We start from the raw sequence: 18,129 nt of genomic DNA, 5'->3' as shown, positions 1-18,129 counted from the left end.
GCTTTTCGTATCAAGGCTATTTTTCTTCCTCCAGACTTTCTTTTGGGTTGACTAATAAGAAGCAACCACAACAATAAAAATAACGAAAAATAACAACGAATAAAAGTCTCACCTGAAAAGCAATATGAGCCGGGGGGCGGAGCTTTGCACCTGGTAACTCCACGTATCCATCTCTCCCCAGGAAGTGAACGGTGGCCATTTTGTCGCATTTGTTGCCGTAGAAACCGGGCATGCAGCGACAGATTGGCTCGCCGGCATCCACCAAACACTGGGCGCCGTTCTGGCAGTCGGTCTGGTCGCAGGGGCTGGTCTGCAGCAGGATCATTGGCGGTGGATTCTCACAGAACAGCCCGCTGAGGAGGTCAAGCGGTAGATAATTAATTCTCATGGCCCCTGTGATGATGGAGGAGGAGGAGCACCTCGGGTAAAAAACGTCAGACGGATGAAGCCTGCGTCAATCTTTTTCTTGTTTCCATTTTGTCTGCCTGCTAATTAACTTTCTCCTGCCTTTATGTCTATTTTATTGTAGATTGCTAAATCATTGCCGCTCCCCTCCCACTCACAGTGCCCCCCCCCAACGTGATGAATGTGTCTCTCCCGAGTGAACTGTCTGTTCTGTAATTAACCACATGGAGTTGCATCTGGCGAACACACACACACACACACACACACACACACACACACACACACACACACACAATGGAGTGTCCAATTATGAGTCAGCATCTGCATCCCCCTCCTCGGGGTCCCTCGTCGGAGCTCACCTGAAGCCTTCTTTGCAGACGCAAGTGTAGCCGTTGACGGCGTCCACGCACTCGGCGCCGTGCTGACACTTGTTCTCCAGGCAGTCGTTGTAGTCCTGCTCGCAGTGCTGGCCCACGTAACCCGGTAAACACTCGCACCTGAGGAGGAGACGGGAAGGGCGATTACTGTCGGCGCTGATTGATTAGAGATACGGCGGGTTAAACATTATCACGCAGCAGGTGAGCGGTGAGAATATAATACGTAAAAAAAATGAGGGTTTTATTCGTTGAAACCCACCTGTGATCGCGGCCGACGTGGACGCACTTGGAGTCGTGCCGACAGGGGTCGAAGCCGCGGAGGCAGGGGTCGATCACCTCATCGCAGAGGTCACCTGGGGGGTCAAAGATGGAGACAGTTTTCCTCATGAAATTCCAATGCAAGGTCACTGCACTTCAACTGGATGCTGAGAGAAAGAAACGACCGACTAGTCTAGAGAACTGGAAAAAAAAAGAAAAGTTTCCTAGACATGGAAATACCTTATCAGCCGCCGCTCAGAGGAGCTCATGGGCTCAAGGGGTTTAATCTCATCCTACTGACCCATTCCCACCCTCTTAGTCGCCATCCTCTGATCCAGGAGCGTGACACTTGCTCAGATTGTGAGGCTGAAACCTTCGCCTCACTTCATGCAATAACATTGGCAAACAGTGTCACAAAATGTTGGTTCAAATCCCTGGAATACTAGCGGAGATTTTTTTGTGGAGGATGTGCCTCATCATAAAATGGTTTATCATCAGTTCTGAACCATGATTAATGCTGAGTTCATACTTCGAAAATGATCATTTACACCATTGTGTTTTCTAAGGGTCAGAGTGACCAGAATGTCTGAAAACAAATGTGTTTTTGATATCCCTTAACGACCACGACTGCATATGTATTTATGGAAGCCAGGGAGTTGGTTCACTTTGACCCAGAGAAAACACAAGGGATACCTAAAACACATTGGTTTTCCGACCTTTGGGTCACCTTGAGCCTGAGATAACACAAGGGTTAAGGCAGAAACAATATATTAATTTGACTCCATTATCACACTGTAGGATCTGCGATATATCAAGTCATAAAGTCATCAACATCAAGTCATTTATAAAATCCAAACCACTCTTCTATATTTTTTGAAAATGTGGACTACCAAGCTCTCACTGAAGGTTTAGGAAGGGGGGAGCAAGACTCCATCAAGTCAAGGTAAAGGGGGCACAAGGGGGGCAACCCCTCCCACTTGGAAAATATAAAAAATATCAAATTTAAATGACATTTCAACCATGTATATAAGATAATAAATAAGCGATATGGTCAGAATCTAAGGTTTCTTTATGAATTGTAAAGGGGGCGCATATGGGGGGCAGAAGACCCCCATGAAAAATGAAATACGTCCAATCTGGATTAAATTAAACCATTTATTTAAATAATACAAAGCAAATATTTACATAACTTCAGCTCCTGTTGTCAATTGTAAGGGAGCAGAAAATGGGGCCAAAGACCCCCTTGAAAATGTAAATAATCCATTAATGATACATCCCATTATTTCACCAAGGAATCGCTGGGTATTTCAGATCATACAAATCATCATGAACTAAAAAAAAAGCCTTGAAGCTTTTTTATACATTGCTTGGAATCCACTAGTTCCTTAATGACTTAGATCAAATAAAAAACACACAAATTAAACATTTTAGTCAAAGTAAAGTAACTAAAAAAAAACATTGTTCAATCACGTGGAAGGTTGTTTATGAATTAAACTTTTACAATACAGTTTGTTCACGGCTTTCTAACAATAATCCACCCCAGCTTTAACCAAATGGCAACTTATTATTTTCCTATTATTAGAAATCACTTAAGTAAGAACAGTAATTAACTTTAATTGAATGTATTATGGATCGGTGAAAGAAAAACGGTATTTTTACTCAAATCTTACGTTTCAGTAAATGTTATATTAATTAAATCTTGACTCGACTCGATGTTCTTGACCACCTTCTGCCCCCCCACCCACACACCAACCCACCTTCCCTCCTCCTTGTTGCGAAAACTCCAAAACATCAGCGCCTGGATATGTTTCTAATCTTAGAGTTCGGGGCTGACATTTAATTTGTTGCTGATATTCAGGCTCCTGTCCAGTTCATTTAGACTGTGGTTTTGGAGCAACTTTACTTTAGCGATTCCAAAAGGTCGCGCGGTCCTTTTTTTTTTTTCTTTTTTTTTTTTTTTATCCGGCCCTCCTCGTCGGACCAAATCCGAGGTGACAGCTCTGCTTGCTGAGCTTGGAGAAAGCAGAGGGACCAGCAGAGGACGGTCCTCTAATGTGACACCTGATGATTACGACCCGGTTCACCGAGCTGAGTGCAGCTCCGGCGCCAAGGGATCCAGCTGTGTATGTGTTTGTGTGTGTGTGTGTGTGTGTGTGTGCGAGTGTGTGGGACAGCTGGATGTGGTGCGGTGGCCGCCAGTGTGGGAAGCTTCTGTCCGCCAACAATGATAATGACACAGTGTGTGTGTGTGTGTGTGTGTGTGTGTGTATTGACTGAAATCCAGTGTCAAAGGGGACCAGCTGTGTGTGTTTGTGTGTGTAAAAGGAGGTGAAAAAAAAACTATTCCTGAGTCAGCATTTTTCATTTGCAGACGTCTTCTTTTACTCCTTTATATATTCACTTTATTTGGAGAACAAAATCTCTTTCCTGTGGGGGGGGAAAAAGGGATTTTTTTTTTGTACGTACCGGTGTAGTTGGGCGGACAGACGCAGGTGTAGTTGTTGATGCCGTCGATACAGGTGGAGTTGTTCTCGCAGTCGTTGTCCTCGCAGTCGTCGGGGTTCACCTCACAGCGTTGGCCCTCGAAGCCCGGCGGACACACACAGCTGTGGACAGGAAGTGATAGTTTCACGTCAAGATCAACTTAAAGTTCAAGATATGGTGGTGATCTCTCAAGATGCTAGTGTCCAAGAGAAGATGAGGGACAGGAATTACGAATGAAAGACGATACAAATAGAACTGGAACTTGTTGAGGACAAAACCCTGAGATGGTTTGATCCTAAAATAATGAAAAGACAATTGATGGGTCTCAAATCGCACACTCCTCTAAGTGCACTGCTTTATAGTACACTTTAAGACAGCACACATATTTAAAAATCAAACGCTGCTGCTATTAACGTACCGGAAATGACTCGACAGATTCTTCTTCTACTACTTTTTAAACAACCAGTAGTTGGAACACTATAGCCGACACTTTACAGCATTTTTCGCCAAACGAAACAAGTTATCAGGTTGTGTTTCATTTTGTTATTACTGTTGTTGTGTTGTTTTGTGGTAAAATTTGTGCTTTCTTGAGACATTTACGTCAGACGTGTCGTCAGTGACGTAGCTTTTGTTTAGCGCTACCTACGTCACCAAGATGGCAACAGTTAAGGGTGGAAAGTGTCCATCGATCCACACTCTTTTTTTGGCCATTTGAGTGCTCCATTTGAGTGCTCATTGCAAACAAAATTTTCGCACACTGCTCATCCGGACGCACTTGTGCACTCAAAATATTAGGTGTAAGTGCAGAAGTGCTTGAATTTGGACACACCCAAGATTAAATTCTGACTCCCTGTTAGGTAAATAAGCTTTACATTTTGGTTGACCAGTGCCTTATAACAATTGTTGTCAAATGTTACCGGGCCACACAGGAAAAACAAATCTTTAAATTATTACTGCCTAAAAGGTGTTTCATTTAGAAAAATGAATTACATATATTTTTTCTGAAACATTATAAACTCCAGAAACAAAATGTCTGTTTCAAAGTCCTCATTCTATAGAAATAATGTTAAAAAAACAAACTCACACATTGGCAAAAAGTCTCTAAAATCTAGGAGTCACACACATACATCACGCCATCGTCTGCATACAATCAAATATACGTAGATGCAAATACACAAACATTTTTGTTGTAACCAGTCCATTGACAAACCTTTTAAAATAGAGCCAAATATCGAATTAATATATATGAAATGGAGACAAATGGGACAAGAAGAAGTTAATTTTTGGTTTTCTAAATAATCATCTAGATTCATGGAGGATTTGAAGATGTTTACAAACATAATTAATCCATACAAGGAAATAATTATAACTGACTGTATGGAAATTAGAATTCAAACATGTATATATTGAATAATATTTAAGGAAATAATCTTAGCTAATGTAGCATCATAGTTTTATTTTTAATACCTTTAACAATATTTAACTGAAAATGTAGCTAAACAAATCATATTTGAAGTTTGTTGATCTATAAATAAACACATTATATCTGCTGCTGTTTTTCTGCTGTAATTTATTCTGACATAACTCGAGGTAAGACCTCAAAAGCAACACTTGTAGGTGGAATTCGATTGCGCTGCGGCGCTCCGAACACATGTCATCAAAGGACTTCTCTTCCTCCTCCCGTCCATTCATCCTCCTCCCTCCTCTCCAAACTAATTTGTCTCCGATCCACTGATTCAGATTCGTCTTCCATTCTTCTCACCTTTGATCACACTCCCACCGCCCGCAACTTTGTATCACACGCTCCGACCACAGCTGCAACTCCGGTCCTCTCACAACACTCGCTTCGCCGTTCAGCCTCGACGTGTCAAGTTGACTTAAATAGACGAAATGTTCTCCACATCAAGGTCGACCCAAAGGACGTATTAGGAAGAGAGTGACAACCGCGCCGAGATGCTCTCAGTGTACTTTCATAGCTCTTGAGCTCTTGAAAATGTAGCCTTCAGTGTGAAGAGCATGAAAGGAAAAAAAAAACACAATAGCAAATTAAAATATCTGCCTACGTTATATGTATTTGTGCAAAGTAAAGCTCTTTGCCTGGATCCAACAAGCCCTAATGAAAAGGAAGAAATATATATAGTCCATTTATATTTATATTTATAGGTTTGATATAAACCTTAACTAATATTTAAATAGTTTTGTTAAAACTTCATTTAAATGTAATTTAATTGAAATTATTTATATATATATATATATATATATATATATATATATATATATATATATATATATAATCCCTCATTTGCATTAATTTGTAATATAAATATTTACCATAATTCACCCAGTATCATATAATATATGATGATATTACATTATGTAATTACATTAATCTGCCAGATTATCGATTATTATTTAAGTTTCTGGAAGTTTATTTTATTTGTCTCCAGTATTCACACCTGTTTAAGGAGTTATACTAACATACATATACTTTAAATACAATTAAAATTAAGATTATATATATATAAAACAATGTTAATCGCAACAGGCATTTACAAATGATTATATAGAAAATACATTATAATAAGTACATTTATGACAGGCCCCAACACCAAAATGTAATAAAGCCTTTATGGAAAATAATAAAAAATATAGTAATAAAGAATTTAAATGAAATAATATATTTATATAACAAGAAACAAAAGTTTCCTCTGGTTACAGACTAATAAGATTTAAATTAAATAAATGGCCAAACTCCCACAAAACTCTCCTAAGCTAAACAAAACCCTCTTAATAAATATGAACTAAGGTATCTTAGAAATGTCAAACACTTGATTGGGCCAAACGGATTAATTTAGTTTAAAAAAGTTTTTAAAAAATTATAAATAAATGGGTTTATCAGAAGGCAAAAGCATTATGGGATACGCAGTTTGTAATTTTGCCTTATTTTAAGTTGATGGTGCTCTTGAGTTAAAATAGTAAAAAGAAAAAAGGTAGAGCAGGTGTGAACCTGTTAACCCTGGGATGGACATTTATCAACCCTTTTTTGTTTTACCCTGAGTCCGTCTAATCTCACTCCTGGTGCCCTGAAGATGTTTTCTCACACTTTATCTCACTGGCTCTCGCTTCCCACACGTTTCATGATAGTTACTGCTTTCCCAAATGTGGCGTCATTTCTGGGCTTACAAAACAAAACAAAAAAAACAGAGTCCTCTGCCAAATAAAAACTGGCAGTCTCGAGATTAAATGTATTTTTGTAGCCTTCTGTTGAAGAAGTCCAATATTTTCAAGGAAGTAAAAAACGTACTTCAACACCAATCAGTATCCATTATAAACAAGTCGCATCAATGAACAAATGTATTATTTGACTTCAGAATAAAAGCTTTTTCTCCACCAGGGAATTCATATGTCAAATTATATCTTAAAAAAGTGGTAAAACCTCAATATAAAAACATAAACTCAACTAATATAGACGATGAAGCTTCGTGAAGACTCACTAGCATTCTTTTTTCTTCTATCTTTTTTCAATTGAATTTATAAAACAGACAGTGTCACTACTCTTAATATGAGGCTTCATGAAGCTTCATCAGTGCCTCCCTCACACAACAATAACATGAACATATTAAACATCATTTCCGCTGTTAAACTTCTTTAGAAAAGGTGACATACATCAAACATTAATTCTTTCCTTGAGTCCGAGTTTCAAAAGAACCGTCAGTCAGACTGACGCCGCCATCAAAGGCTTGCAGCCAATTAAATCCCAATCCTGACATTTAAACAATATTCTTTGAAAAATGTCTCCCCTCGCAGACTTATTAAGACTCATTGAATATTTCACACTCATTTTTAAACATGTAAAAATGTCAACAGGGTCTGGTTTCTCTCTTTCTCACCATCCATGTTCACCTGTGAAGAAGGAGGAACCACTAATGACGTTACTTTAGAGGTTCTGTAAAGGGCAGCGCAGATCAAAAGACTAGCAAACTAGTAAACAAAGATTTTCGCTTTTTTTTTCGAGTTTTTGTAAATATTTTGACTCAACAGTTTTTGTTTAACCATTTCTTTAGCGTTACATTAATAAATATCTTTTGTGGATTTTAGTGTAAGAAGTGAGTGAAATTACATAAAAATATAATTTAAAACAATGTTGGTATATAAAAAAAAAAAATGTGATTAGAAATAAAAAATGTAATTCTCAGGACAAAATAGAACAAACTGAATTTCTTTTGTAATAATACATTTAGTTTTGCTGCAAAGCACATTGAAAACAAAGAGTATATACTCATCAAATTGCTAGTGTTAATCAGACACAAACAGTTTTATATTTTATACATTATTTTGTTCATGCTAGACAATTTTTATTATATATAAATATAAATGAAAAGTTTTTAGCAATTTTTTGTCCATTTTTGTAGTGTCAGTTCGAAAACAAACTCGCTACTACATGAGTACATAAATATATATAATTTGATATTATATAAAAATTGGTACAATATATGTTGTAAAAATAATACATAATATTTGTGTGTATAATGTGAATATAAAAAGAATAAAACAATTGATCTCTTAACTCAATATTTAGCTCTTTATTTAGATCTTACTATTTAATTAGATAATTGTTATGGTTAAATAAGTGGTTATGGTTAAAGTTTTAAGGAAATCCATATATACTGTAATACAAAATTGTATTCAAAAAGTGCTGAAATTAACATTTGAAATTTGAAAAACCGAGTTTTCACAGGAAATATGTTTCCACGGATTCAAACTTCGACCTCGTTTGAACCGTGACAACAACCGTCACAGCAGGGGGGAGGAAAACATTGAACCACAAAGTCTTTTTTTTTTTTGCCTTCAAACTCAAATGATAGTTTCACACGTTTTCTTAGCGGCGAAAGCATGTTTCTAATAAACTGACTGGAGTCTCTGGATCATCTTGAGGTGAGAGCCGAGATTGTTCTGCTCGTAAGAACTGCTGCTGAGTGACCGTTGACCTCCGGCGTTCGCGGCAGGAGCTGCTCCGTGTCCAGGAGTGACACACTGAGATTGCAGCCGGCAGCCTGTCGGGTGCGAATGAGTCAAACTGTTTGAATGTGAAGGAGGGAGTTCTTGAGGGGGGAGCGAAGAAGGAGTGAACATGTGTCGTTCAGCTTCCCGGGATGAATGCAGATCAGTCGACGGGCGACTTTATTTTCCACAGAGGTGCATTAAGTTAAGATAAAGAAGGTGAGGGGCCAAGAGCTGGATTACCCAGACGGTCGAGGGTCACGGTACTTTCAAAATAGCTTTACCAGAGAATTCTAAATTCTTCGGTGGGAAATAGATATTTGCTCTTTTGAAACAGCGGCCAGCAACTGTCTCGAACACATTCCTGTTTGAGAAGAAAATCATATGAATCTGAAGGCGGAAAACCCTCAGCAGGTAAAAGTCATGACTCGTACTTTTGTTTAAGGTAGTGCATAATTTTTCCAGGAAAACTTTTCATTTCATCACCTAAAATTCCTTTTAGTCCTTTATCTCAGCCAACTCAATAAATAAATGTTTTTGGAAATGATTGTCCAAGTTCTTTAAACTCCCCTTCAAAATGATGAATTAATCAAGAGCCATTTGTTTATCTGATCTGCAACATTTTCTTCCATTTTTTTTCCTTTTGTACATAAAAAAAAGTTCTGGTCAAAGTTTAGTTTTAACAAAAAAAAGACCAAAGGCAAAAGTTCAGGATTTAATGCTTGATCTACCGTCCAACTTTAGGTGCCGAAAAACCCCCCCAGCTAAAATAAGATTTTCTCGGCAGGTGAGGAGCTCAGTCGTCCATGACAAACTGAGCGTAAAAAACCCTTTAGATGTCGTCTAAGGATGCCTGCTGTATGCCATCCTCGTAAGGTACTCCGGCACCAAGAGATACTTTCAGTTAGCCTGGGAACGCCTCAGTATTCCCTAAGAAAAATTTGTCCCAGACCCAAGCTTGGAACATTAGTGTAAAAAGTCACTTCAAAAAGGCTTAAAGCTTTTCTTAGGGTACTTAATGTATGACTAACGGGAGGGTCTTAGAGACCAAGTCATACTCTCACAAGACCTGGGATTGCCTCGGTATTTTCCAAGAAAAACTATTGGAGATCCTATGAGAAAGGGAAAATCGGAGCCTATTGCGCCAGATTTGGTCCTTGACCCAATCTCCGATAATTTCAGGGTCAAGTTGACCCAGAGGCCTGAAATGTGTTCGACCTCCCTGGCTTCCAGAATACTAATAAACATGCAGTGATGGAGGTTGTTCACTTGACCCAGAGACAACACATGGGATACCTCAAACACATTTGTTTTTCCGGCCAGGGTTTGAGGATTGCCTATGGGATGCCTTCCTTGTGTAGCACTGAGGGGCCAAGAAAGACTATTAAATGGCCCTATAGCGGCTTGGTACTCCTCAAGAAAAGGTTGACCGAATGTTTGTTTTTTTTTAGTTTTTTTTTAGGATTTCTTGACTTATTCGCGCCGAATGCTGACCCAGACAGAACCCAGGGGGTGGAAAAAAATCAATTCAGATGGCTTGAGGGTCTTCTTAAAATGCCCACTCGGTGTGCCCCTAGCGGGGTACTTCGGGGCCAAGAGAGTCTGGCCTGGGAATGCCTCGGTTTCTCGAGAAAACAAAGTGTTTTTAAAGTTAATTTATTTCAGATAGGAAGGTCTGAACACTGACAAAACCTTGGATAAGTGGTTGAAGATTATTGGGTAATAAGGTTTATGAAAAAGTATATGTCTTATATACAGAATACCAAACGTATTTTGAGGAAAGAACATTACAGAACCGAGAGGGGCAAATGTTACTCTAGACAGTTGAGGAAGTCAAACACAGGAAATTAACGAGCAGCCACAATTGGGTTCAGGTCCCCCGCCTCGTCCCTCAAACACAGTCCAGAAAACCCATCGGAGGGTCAAAGCATGTTGCTTTCTCGGGTAATGAATTGTTCAGTGGGGCAAGACCGTCCACTTTAATCTTGTTTTCTGTTTTTCTCTGCAGACCAAAGTGAGTTTAACCAACACGGAGGGGTCGGTGCGGGATCTCACCCGCGAACCCCAAACAATTCAATCTTTAAATAAAATCAAGTGACGACTCATGCTTGAGAAACCAGTACCTGAAGTGGTCTTCAAGTCCGGGATGAAGGTGGCAGGTTCCCCCGTTGGAGCATGGGAAACTGATGCAGGCGTTGAGCGGCATCTCGCAGTTCTGACCCTGCAGGAAGCAAACGAAACATCCTCCTTGAGTTGATTATCGTCCTCATGATAGATGTGCATTTGACATCAGAACCAGCTCAAACTGAGCCTCTTCCTCTCCACAACTTCCTGATTTTCTTTTGTCTAATTCCATTACTGCTGAGAAAGAACGAGATCCGTGATGAGAAACAGAGAATGTTCTGGGTTGCCAGGACCGCAGAGACATGGGTTCAATTCTTCTTGTCAAGCTGGTGATGGATTACAGTTTGCAGTTTTTTTTTTCTGTTAGGGGATCCCCAGTGGGTTTTTGAGATTTGTCACCGCGGGTGTATCACCAGATGGGGGGTTCTGGTGCCAGCAAGAAGCGGTGTCGGCCTTGATGTAATTTTTGAATACAGTTTGCCGGAATTCCAACAGCGTGAATAAAACATTTTGTTGATTTGTTGCACATTCCCTCTTTAAATTTGCATCAATCCACCATAATATTATGATCACCTTCCCAAGAAACACAATCTCATTAAAGTTAAACTGTCTTTTATTTCACACACAACCTAATACATTATTATTAAAACTAGTTAAGGAATAGTCAACCCACTCATACAAATATCACTTTTACTGGTTTAATGTGTTTCCTATATTTTAATTCAATATTCTTGAGAGCTGAAGGTCAAATATATTTTGTATAATTCTTAATGTAAATGCTTAAATATTCATCACAAAAGGTTTGGGAAGGACAGTGGATTTTAAACCTTTTTCTTTCCATGTGTTTATGTCCCACCTTAATTTAAGTTTGGGTCTAATGCCAGGTCATGATACCGTCTTGCATGTCATGATTTTTAATGAAAAATAAACTAATAAATTATCCATTAAATCATTACATTTAACATATGTGCAGTTATACGGATATGTTACTTTTGAGCATTTTTTTAATTGAAAATTAAAGAATAAACTATACTGTCTAACAGAGGAATAAAACTAATATAAATAATATAATATATAAAACGTATATACTGATTAATATTATTATTATTAATATTAATATGTGTGCGTGCAATGTTTAAAATAAAATTAAAGTATCAAATAAATAATAAAGGAATCAAATAAATCTAAACAAAACAAAGGTATCTAAAAGAAAAGTATTTTTTTGTGGAATTGTCTTATCAAAAATAAATCAATTAAGCAAGTCATTTATACATATATAATTAAATATATGCAATTCATGGTATTTTTTATTGGGAAAAAGTGTCAAATAAGTTAAAAAATATATAAACTAAAAATGGTACAAAAGAGAATGATCTGATTTAAGATAAACATGTAAAGTAAGAAATTATAAAATAAATAATTAAATAACAACATTAAAAATAAGTGCACAATTTCTTGTTATAGTGTATAAAAACAGGTATCAAATAAGAGATAAAAATAAATACAATATTATATATTGTATATATTTTGATTGAAAATAGATTAAAAAAGTACTGTGTAGAGAACATGAGTAACATATTGAAACGTTAAAATGTGCAGAATTATTTGCATAATATTTATTTAAACACATTTATTATTAATACAACATTTTATCAAGAATAAATCTATTATTTTGGACTAAATACTGTTGAATAAATGATCTGATTACTCGATGGTAAGAATCCAGCAATTTCCTAGAAGTTTAAATTGATAAAAAGCGAAAGTAAACTCCTCCTTCAGGGCTCGTCATCCATCCTTCAACGCTAAACTAAAGCATTTGAGGTTTCTCCGCTGATCGCAGATGAATCTGGAACCTTTAACTGCGATATAATGAGCTTGTGGCCTTGTCGTGAGTTATCGCTTTAATACAACACAAAAACCCACAACGCTCTGTCAAGCTAAGGTTTCACCATTGTTAAGAAAAAACGAAGCTGAGCCACGACTCTGAGCGATTAGTCCGGTTCTGGAGGAGGCCAAACCTGCGAGAGCAAGTCGGGCATCAAAGACCCCTCGGAGGAGGCGGTGCCGCAGTCTAACCGCACAAGAGTACACAAAACACATGGCGGCTCTCGGGGAACACTTGAGTCTTGATGCACTGCTCTTCTCACCGCACACCTTTCACCCCCCCCCACCCCTCAATTTGCAGATCTTGTATCACAAACACACACCGCTGTCTTGACACAGAACCCCCCGCGGCGCTCGTTTTAATTTCAATCCTGCAACCCTCGCCGGTCGCTAACACACCCACTTCCTCTGATCAAAGCTGCAAGGATTCTCGTTTCCCCTTCATCCATCTTCATTACTTCCTTTCCTGCTTTTTTTTTTTTTTTTTTACCTTTCTTTTAAACGGCAGCTTTTTATGTTTCTGTTGTTTTCTCTTTTTAGTTCTGGCCATCCTTCCTCTGAGTCTCCCCTCACACCTCGTATACGTCAACCTCCCTCAGCTTCTGCTCCCTCTTTTCCTTGTTTACATCCTTTGTTCTGCTTTTCTTTGATTCCTCTTCGCAGTCTAATTAACCCCGTCCCGATGGAGACGCGGAAAAAGAAAGCAGACGCACGATTGACCTGCGCCGTTTTAACTATATGCCTGAGTAACTCATTCTCTCGTGCACAATTCACACGGGCGCGTTGGATTTACGCAGCTACGTTTTGATGAACAACAGGATCCAGACAAGAGTTTGAACTTCTGTCTTCTGGAGAGTCGATTCTGCCTGCTGCAGTCAGCTTTCATTTTTCTTTATTGATCAATGGTTGAATGCATAATGCATACCAGAGGCGAGCCGATGAACCTGCTTATGTCGCAGGGCCGTCAATCTACACCTGGACGAGGATTTACTTTGAAAAAAAACCTCTCTATTTTTCTGTTTAATCAAATAATTGATCAACACATTTTAGTCAAATATGATAGTGTTTTGAGTCACATTTCTGAACTTGATAGGTCCAAAACTAATGCCTTGCAGGAGTGGAGAGAGTGACTGATAACATTGACCAAATTAAGCAGAGACAGTAGTTTATGATTGATTTTTCACTTTTTCAAGACAGCAATTGAGATCCATTTTTTCAACTCTTAACTTCTGTATTTTCAAAACACTTAAAACTCATTTAAAAAACAATAATGTTCCCTTTCTGAAGATTAAAGAGCAAATAAATGAACAATTTTAACTACAAATAAAAAGGAAATTATGAATATATCGCATCAGCTTCTAATAAATGTATTAAAATATCATAATAATTTAGAATAATATTGACTGAATAAATTTGTATATTGTGTTAATGCCATGTAAGGTTTTAATGTCATGTAAAACAGAATAAAACACAAATTAATTAATTTAAAGTATGGGTTAGTTGGGGTCACTAGACAACAAATCTGTTTATTCATGCATTACATGAAGTGTAATTCTTAGAGCTCAGGTCTTGTGACAAACCTCACTATATATATTTATCATTTTTGACTACTTAGAGGTGATTTAACTATACATTTTCTTTAAAAGTCTACATTTAATTGTTGTGATATTTTGGCATTCAAGGTCTACATTTTGTAGAAGAGTTCTTTGGCTTTCATTGATTGTAACTTGAGATAGTAATTGATTTATAGCATCATAAACCAGGCATCTTAGACATACATGAGTATAAAATAGTATAAAAATATTATTTTTAAATGATTGATTTCTACAAAATTCTACATTCAAATGATATGTTATTGAATTATTGAATTATTATTATATTAATTAAATATTAAACCCTGCCATTTTTAATGATTTAAAACCCATTTATTGGGGTCCAATCTTAATTTGTTCAAACAATCAATATTCATGGCAAAAATGAATCAAATGAATGATAAGAAATAAAAATAAAAAAAGATTAACAAACTGCATTTAAATTATTTCAGAGAATCCCCGTGAAAAGGAAGGCAGACATTTGTACTGGTGCGATGCTCTTAATTCGAAAGTTGATTGCATTTCATTGCAAAAAAAGTTTGCGAAGAACAGCAAAAAACCTCTTCCCAACATGTCTTGGGATTAACAAGTAAATATTTAAGTACCAAAAATAGAAATTGCTACCGTTGAATCTAAGACTTTCGTCCGAAAACCTATGGATAAAACACATTTTATAGTTACTATGACCCAGTCGTACTGGTTCATAGTAACTAGAAGATGCGACCATTTTTATTTATGAGTCTCAATTTTAAGATGTAAAACTTAACTGAAAAATATTAAATAAAAGTGTAAAAATAGAATTTAGTTTTAACAAAATAAAAGACCCTAAGTTAACCACATTTTAAATTCTTAAATACAAAAAAAAAAAGAAAAGTTCTGGTCCATCTGGAAGAATTAAAGTTGAACTAGTTACAATAAGAAAATGAATTTCACTATTCATTTACTGGTTAGCAACTTTAATTTTTGGTACTATTTTTGGTAATTTTGCCCTCCTAAAAATAAGCTTTTCACAAGTTGATATGAAGCAACACAACAGCAGTTCAGCGAAACGTTCTCACCTTAAACCCGAACGGACACGTGCAGTGGTACGAGCCAGACGCATCCGAAACACAAGTGCCGTTATTCTGACAGGGCGACGCCAGGCAGGGGGCACATTTGGACATGAGAGCGACATCTACAGGACCTACGGCAGAAAAGACAGATTGACGTCCGTGATGAGCGGCGCAGACTGAGGAGCGGACATGAGCGGTTTTGGCAAGTAGATGCCGAAATGGAAGATGAAGGGGTCAGACATGGTCAGACTTCTAAATGTCAGCGCTCGCAGCGTGTTAAAGTCATTGCCTGTTCTTCTGCAACCTCAGAATTTAATAGAAAATTAGACCTCAAGTTGAGTGAAAGTGCGAATTTGTTGCCAAGTTGTGGGATTACATGTTGTTCATGAATCTGTTTTATGACTCTAATGTATACAGCTAGTCTGAGTGTGTTTTCTTTTTTCGAGACAATGTTTTTATTAAGAAAAAACACCCTAAAACACCCCTAACACAGAATTTGACTTGTTAAATTCTAAATCTTTATTTAAAAACATGTCAATTGTATTCCAAACAATTATATAAAATATCTTGAAATATGTTAAATACATCTTTTTGAATGTGTTAAAAACATCAGTAGATAAAATACACATATATTTAAAAAAAATACCACAACGTTTAAAACATATCTAGAAACGATTTGTTTTAAAAAACATCCCACAAAGTACATCTTAGAAAGCTTTAAAGATACCAAAATAAATATTTTTAAAAGAGAAAAATAACTAAAAATAGTAAATGTATATTTTCTATACGTTATAAAAAAAACGCTATAAAACACTTAGATGTCAATGATATGTTAAAAACATTAAAAAATGATAAATACTGTATATATTTAAAAATGTTTTATCAAGACACGCAGAAGTCAAAATGTATATAAATAATGTGTTTTAAAACATTCAAAGATGATAAAAAAATCTTTAAAATGTTTCAAAAAGATACAAAGGAGTCAAAATGTATCTAATTAATGTTTCTAAATAATTAAACGATGATAAAACATCTTTAAAATGTTTAAAAAAGATACAGAGATGTCAAAATGTATCTAAATATTGAGTATGCAACATTAAAAGAGGGTAGAATAATATTTAAAATGTTTTAAAAAAAATATACAGACGTCAAAATGTATCTAAATAATGTGTCTAAAACATTTAAAGATGACAAAGCATATCTTAAATAAAATAAATCTAAAGAATTCATTTTAAACTATTAAAGATGATGAAATATATATTTTAAAATGAGTTACAAATATTTAGATATTAAAATGTATACACTTTTAAAGAGTTAATATGATTTATGTATGTAATAAAAAATATATCTGAGCTCATACACAAATAAAGATGTTTAAGATGGTTTAATGTTTATAAAAGCAATGTTTTAAATAGTTATATTCAATCTTTTTTATGAACCATAATACTATGACAATAATAAAGTTCTTTCAAGTTCTCTCAGGCGAGGCTTACTGTCCGGTTCTAGATAGAATAAACCGTCACGGATTTAAGGGGAACTTGAAATAAAAATCCTGTTCAGTGGAGAAGACGGTCAATTTAGGGCAAAATCATCCGGAAAATGACTTTCTAACAATACAGGAGGAATTCATACCTTTGCACTGAAACCTGTTGAGCGGAGTGGTGAGCAGGAGCCTGTCAGCCATGTCTGGAGGTCCAGTACAGCGAGCAATACCTGAAACAAAGTAACATGTCGTTACACAGGACATTAAGTAAGGGTTCAGTCACCAGAACTTGATTTCTCATACAGTCTATATGTGCATAGTAGTGAGAAGAAAGAAATGTTCTGATGGAACTCATGTTATTCTACCTCATATTTGACAACTACAGTGTAACAGTCCTTCCTTAAATCCTGCCCCCGTCTGTACTTATACATATTTAACGGTCTTACCAGGCTCTTTGAAACCCGCCTTGACCCACTGGGAGAGCCAGCGCAGGTCGCAGTTGCAGTACAAAGGGTTGGCTCCGAGAGCCCTGAACGCAAACACAGAATTGCAAACGGTGTCATTATCCTGTTTCAATTCGCCACCGAAACGCTGAACTCACAAGTGGGACAGAGAAGTGAGATGGTTGAACGCTCCTTCTGGGATGGTGGAGAGATCATTTCCATGGAGAGTCCTGGAGAGAGTCGACAGCATGTTAATGGACTCCGGAGAGATGTGGTTCCACAAGAAGGCAATTCTTGATGCTACGCACGTTTTTTTTTTTTTGTCGTTTTCATTTGATTTCACAATTGACGCACAACAATACAAGCTTGTATCACCTTCAGTACTTGATGGTTTGGAGAGTTCTTTTCAATAAATAGATAATTCACTGTTTACAGGAAGGATGTGGCTGATTAAAAAACATGTTTCATCTTCAAAAAACTGTTAAAATGTATCATTGTTAAGTAAACAAAATAAAGAAATATATTATTTTGCTGCTTTATTTGCATTATTATGTAGTTGTAACAGGAGAGGTTTTTTTTCCTGATTAGATTATGAATGTCGTTATTATTTCACATTCTTTTCTTAATATTTATAACTTTTTTAAATGAATAAAATTCCTTAAAATGCTACATTTATTCATATGTGATGAAGAAATCAAACACATGAAAAAATGTAATTAACAATAATTATAGCAGAATAATAGAATATTTAGAGTTCAGTTAATGTCTTATATAATATTATATATATATATATATATATATATATATATATATATATATATACATATATATATATAGTATTACCAATAACCTTGAAGTAATGTTTACAGATGAAAAGAGAAATACTACATTTTTTTGGGATAAATAATAAAAATATATATATAAAGAAATATATCAAAAGTTTTCAATTATAATAAATGTAATACAATCTGAAGAATTAGAATATCCAATTTGCGAGGATTTTTTTGTTTTTTGAGGAAGGGGGGT

At 36.4% G+C, this 18,129-nt stretch overlaps 1 protein-coding gene across 3 annotated transcripts in view; it reads right to left on the bottom strand.

Moving 5' to 3' along the window:
* Positions 1-18,129, bottom strand: part of slit3 (slit homolog 3 (Drosophila)) — a 258,143-nt gene that overhangs the window by 12,868 nt on the left and 227,146 nt on the right. For all 3 annotated transcript variants that reach the window (XM_087799783.1, XM_087799784.1, XM_087799782.1), the window contains 9 exons: positions 17,262-17,333; positions 17,107-17,189; positions 16,810-16,890; positions 15,184-15,308; positions 10,649-10,746; positions 3,507-3,646; positions 1,042-1,135; positions 765-902; positions 113-353 (listed from right to left, as the gene is read on the bottom strand). In XM_087799783.1, the coding sequence (XP_087655909.1) occupies positions 113-353; positions 765-902; positions 1,042-1,135; positions 3,507-3,646; positions 10,649-10,746; positions 15,184-15,308; positions 16,810-16,890; positions 17,107-17,189; positions 17,262-17,333 (1,072 nt within the window). The remainder of the gene's footprint in view (positions 1-112; positions 354-764; positions 903-1,041; positions 1,136-3,506; positions 3,647-10,648; positions 10,747-15,183; positions 15,309-16,809; positions 16,891-17,106; positions 17,190-17,261; positions 17,334-18,129) is intronic.

This window comes from Callionymus lyra, chromosome 9 (genome assembly GCF_982586985.1).
Source record: "Callionymus lyra chromosome 9, fCalLyr1.hap1.1, whole genome shotgun sequence".
In the NCBI taxonomy this organism is placed as follows: domain Eukaryota; kingdom Metazoa; phylum Chordata; class Actinopteri; order Syngnathiformes; family Callionymidae; genus Callionymus; species Callionymus lyra.
Note: the sequence above shows the minus strand (reverse complement) of the source record. Positions and strands in the feature narration are given on the sequence as shown.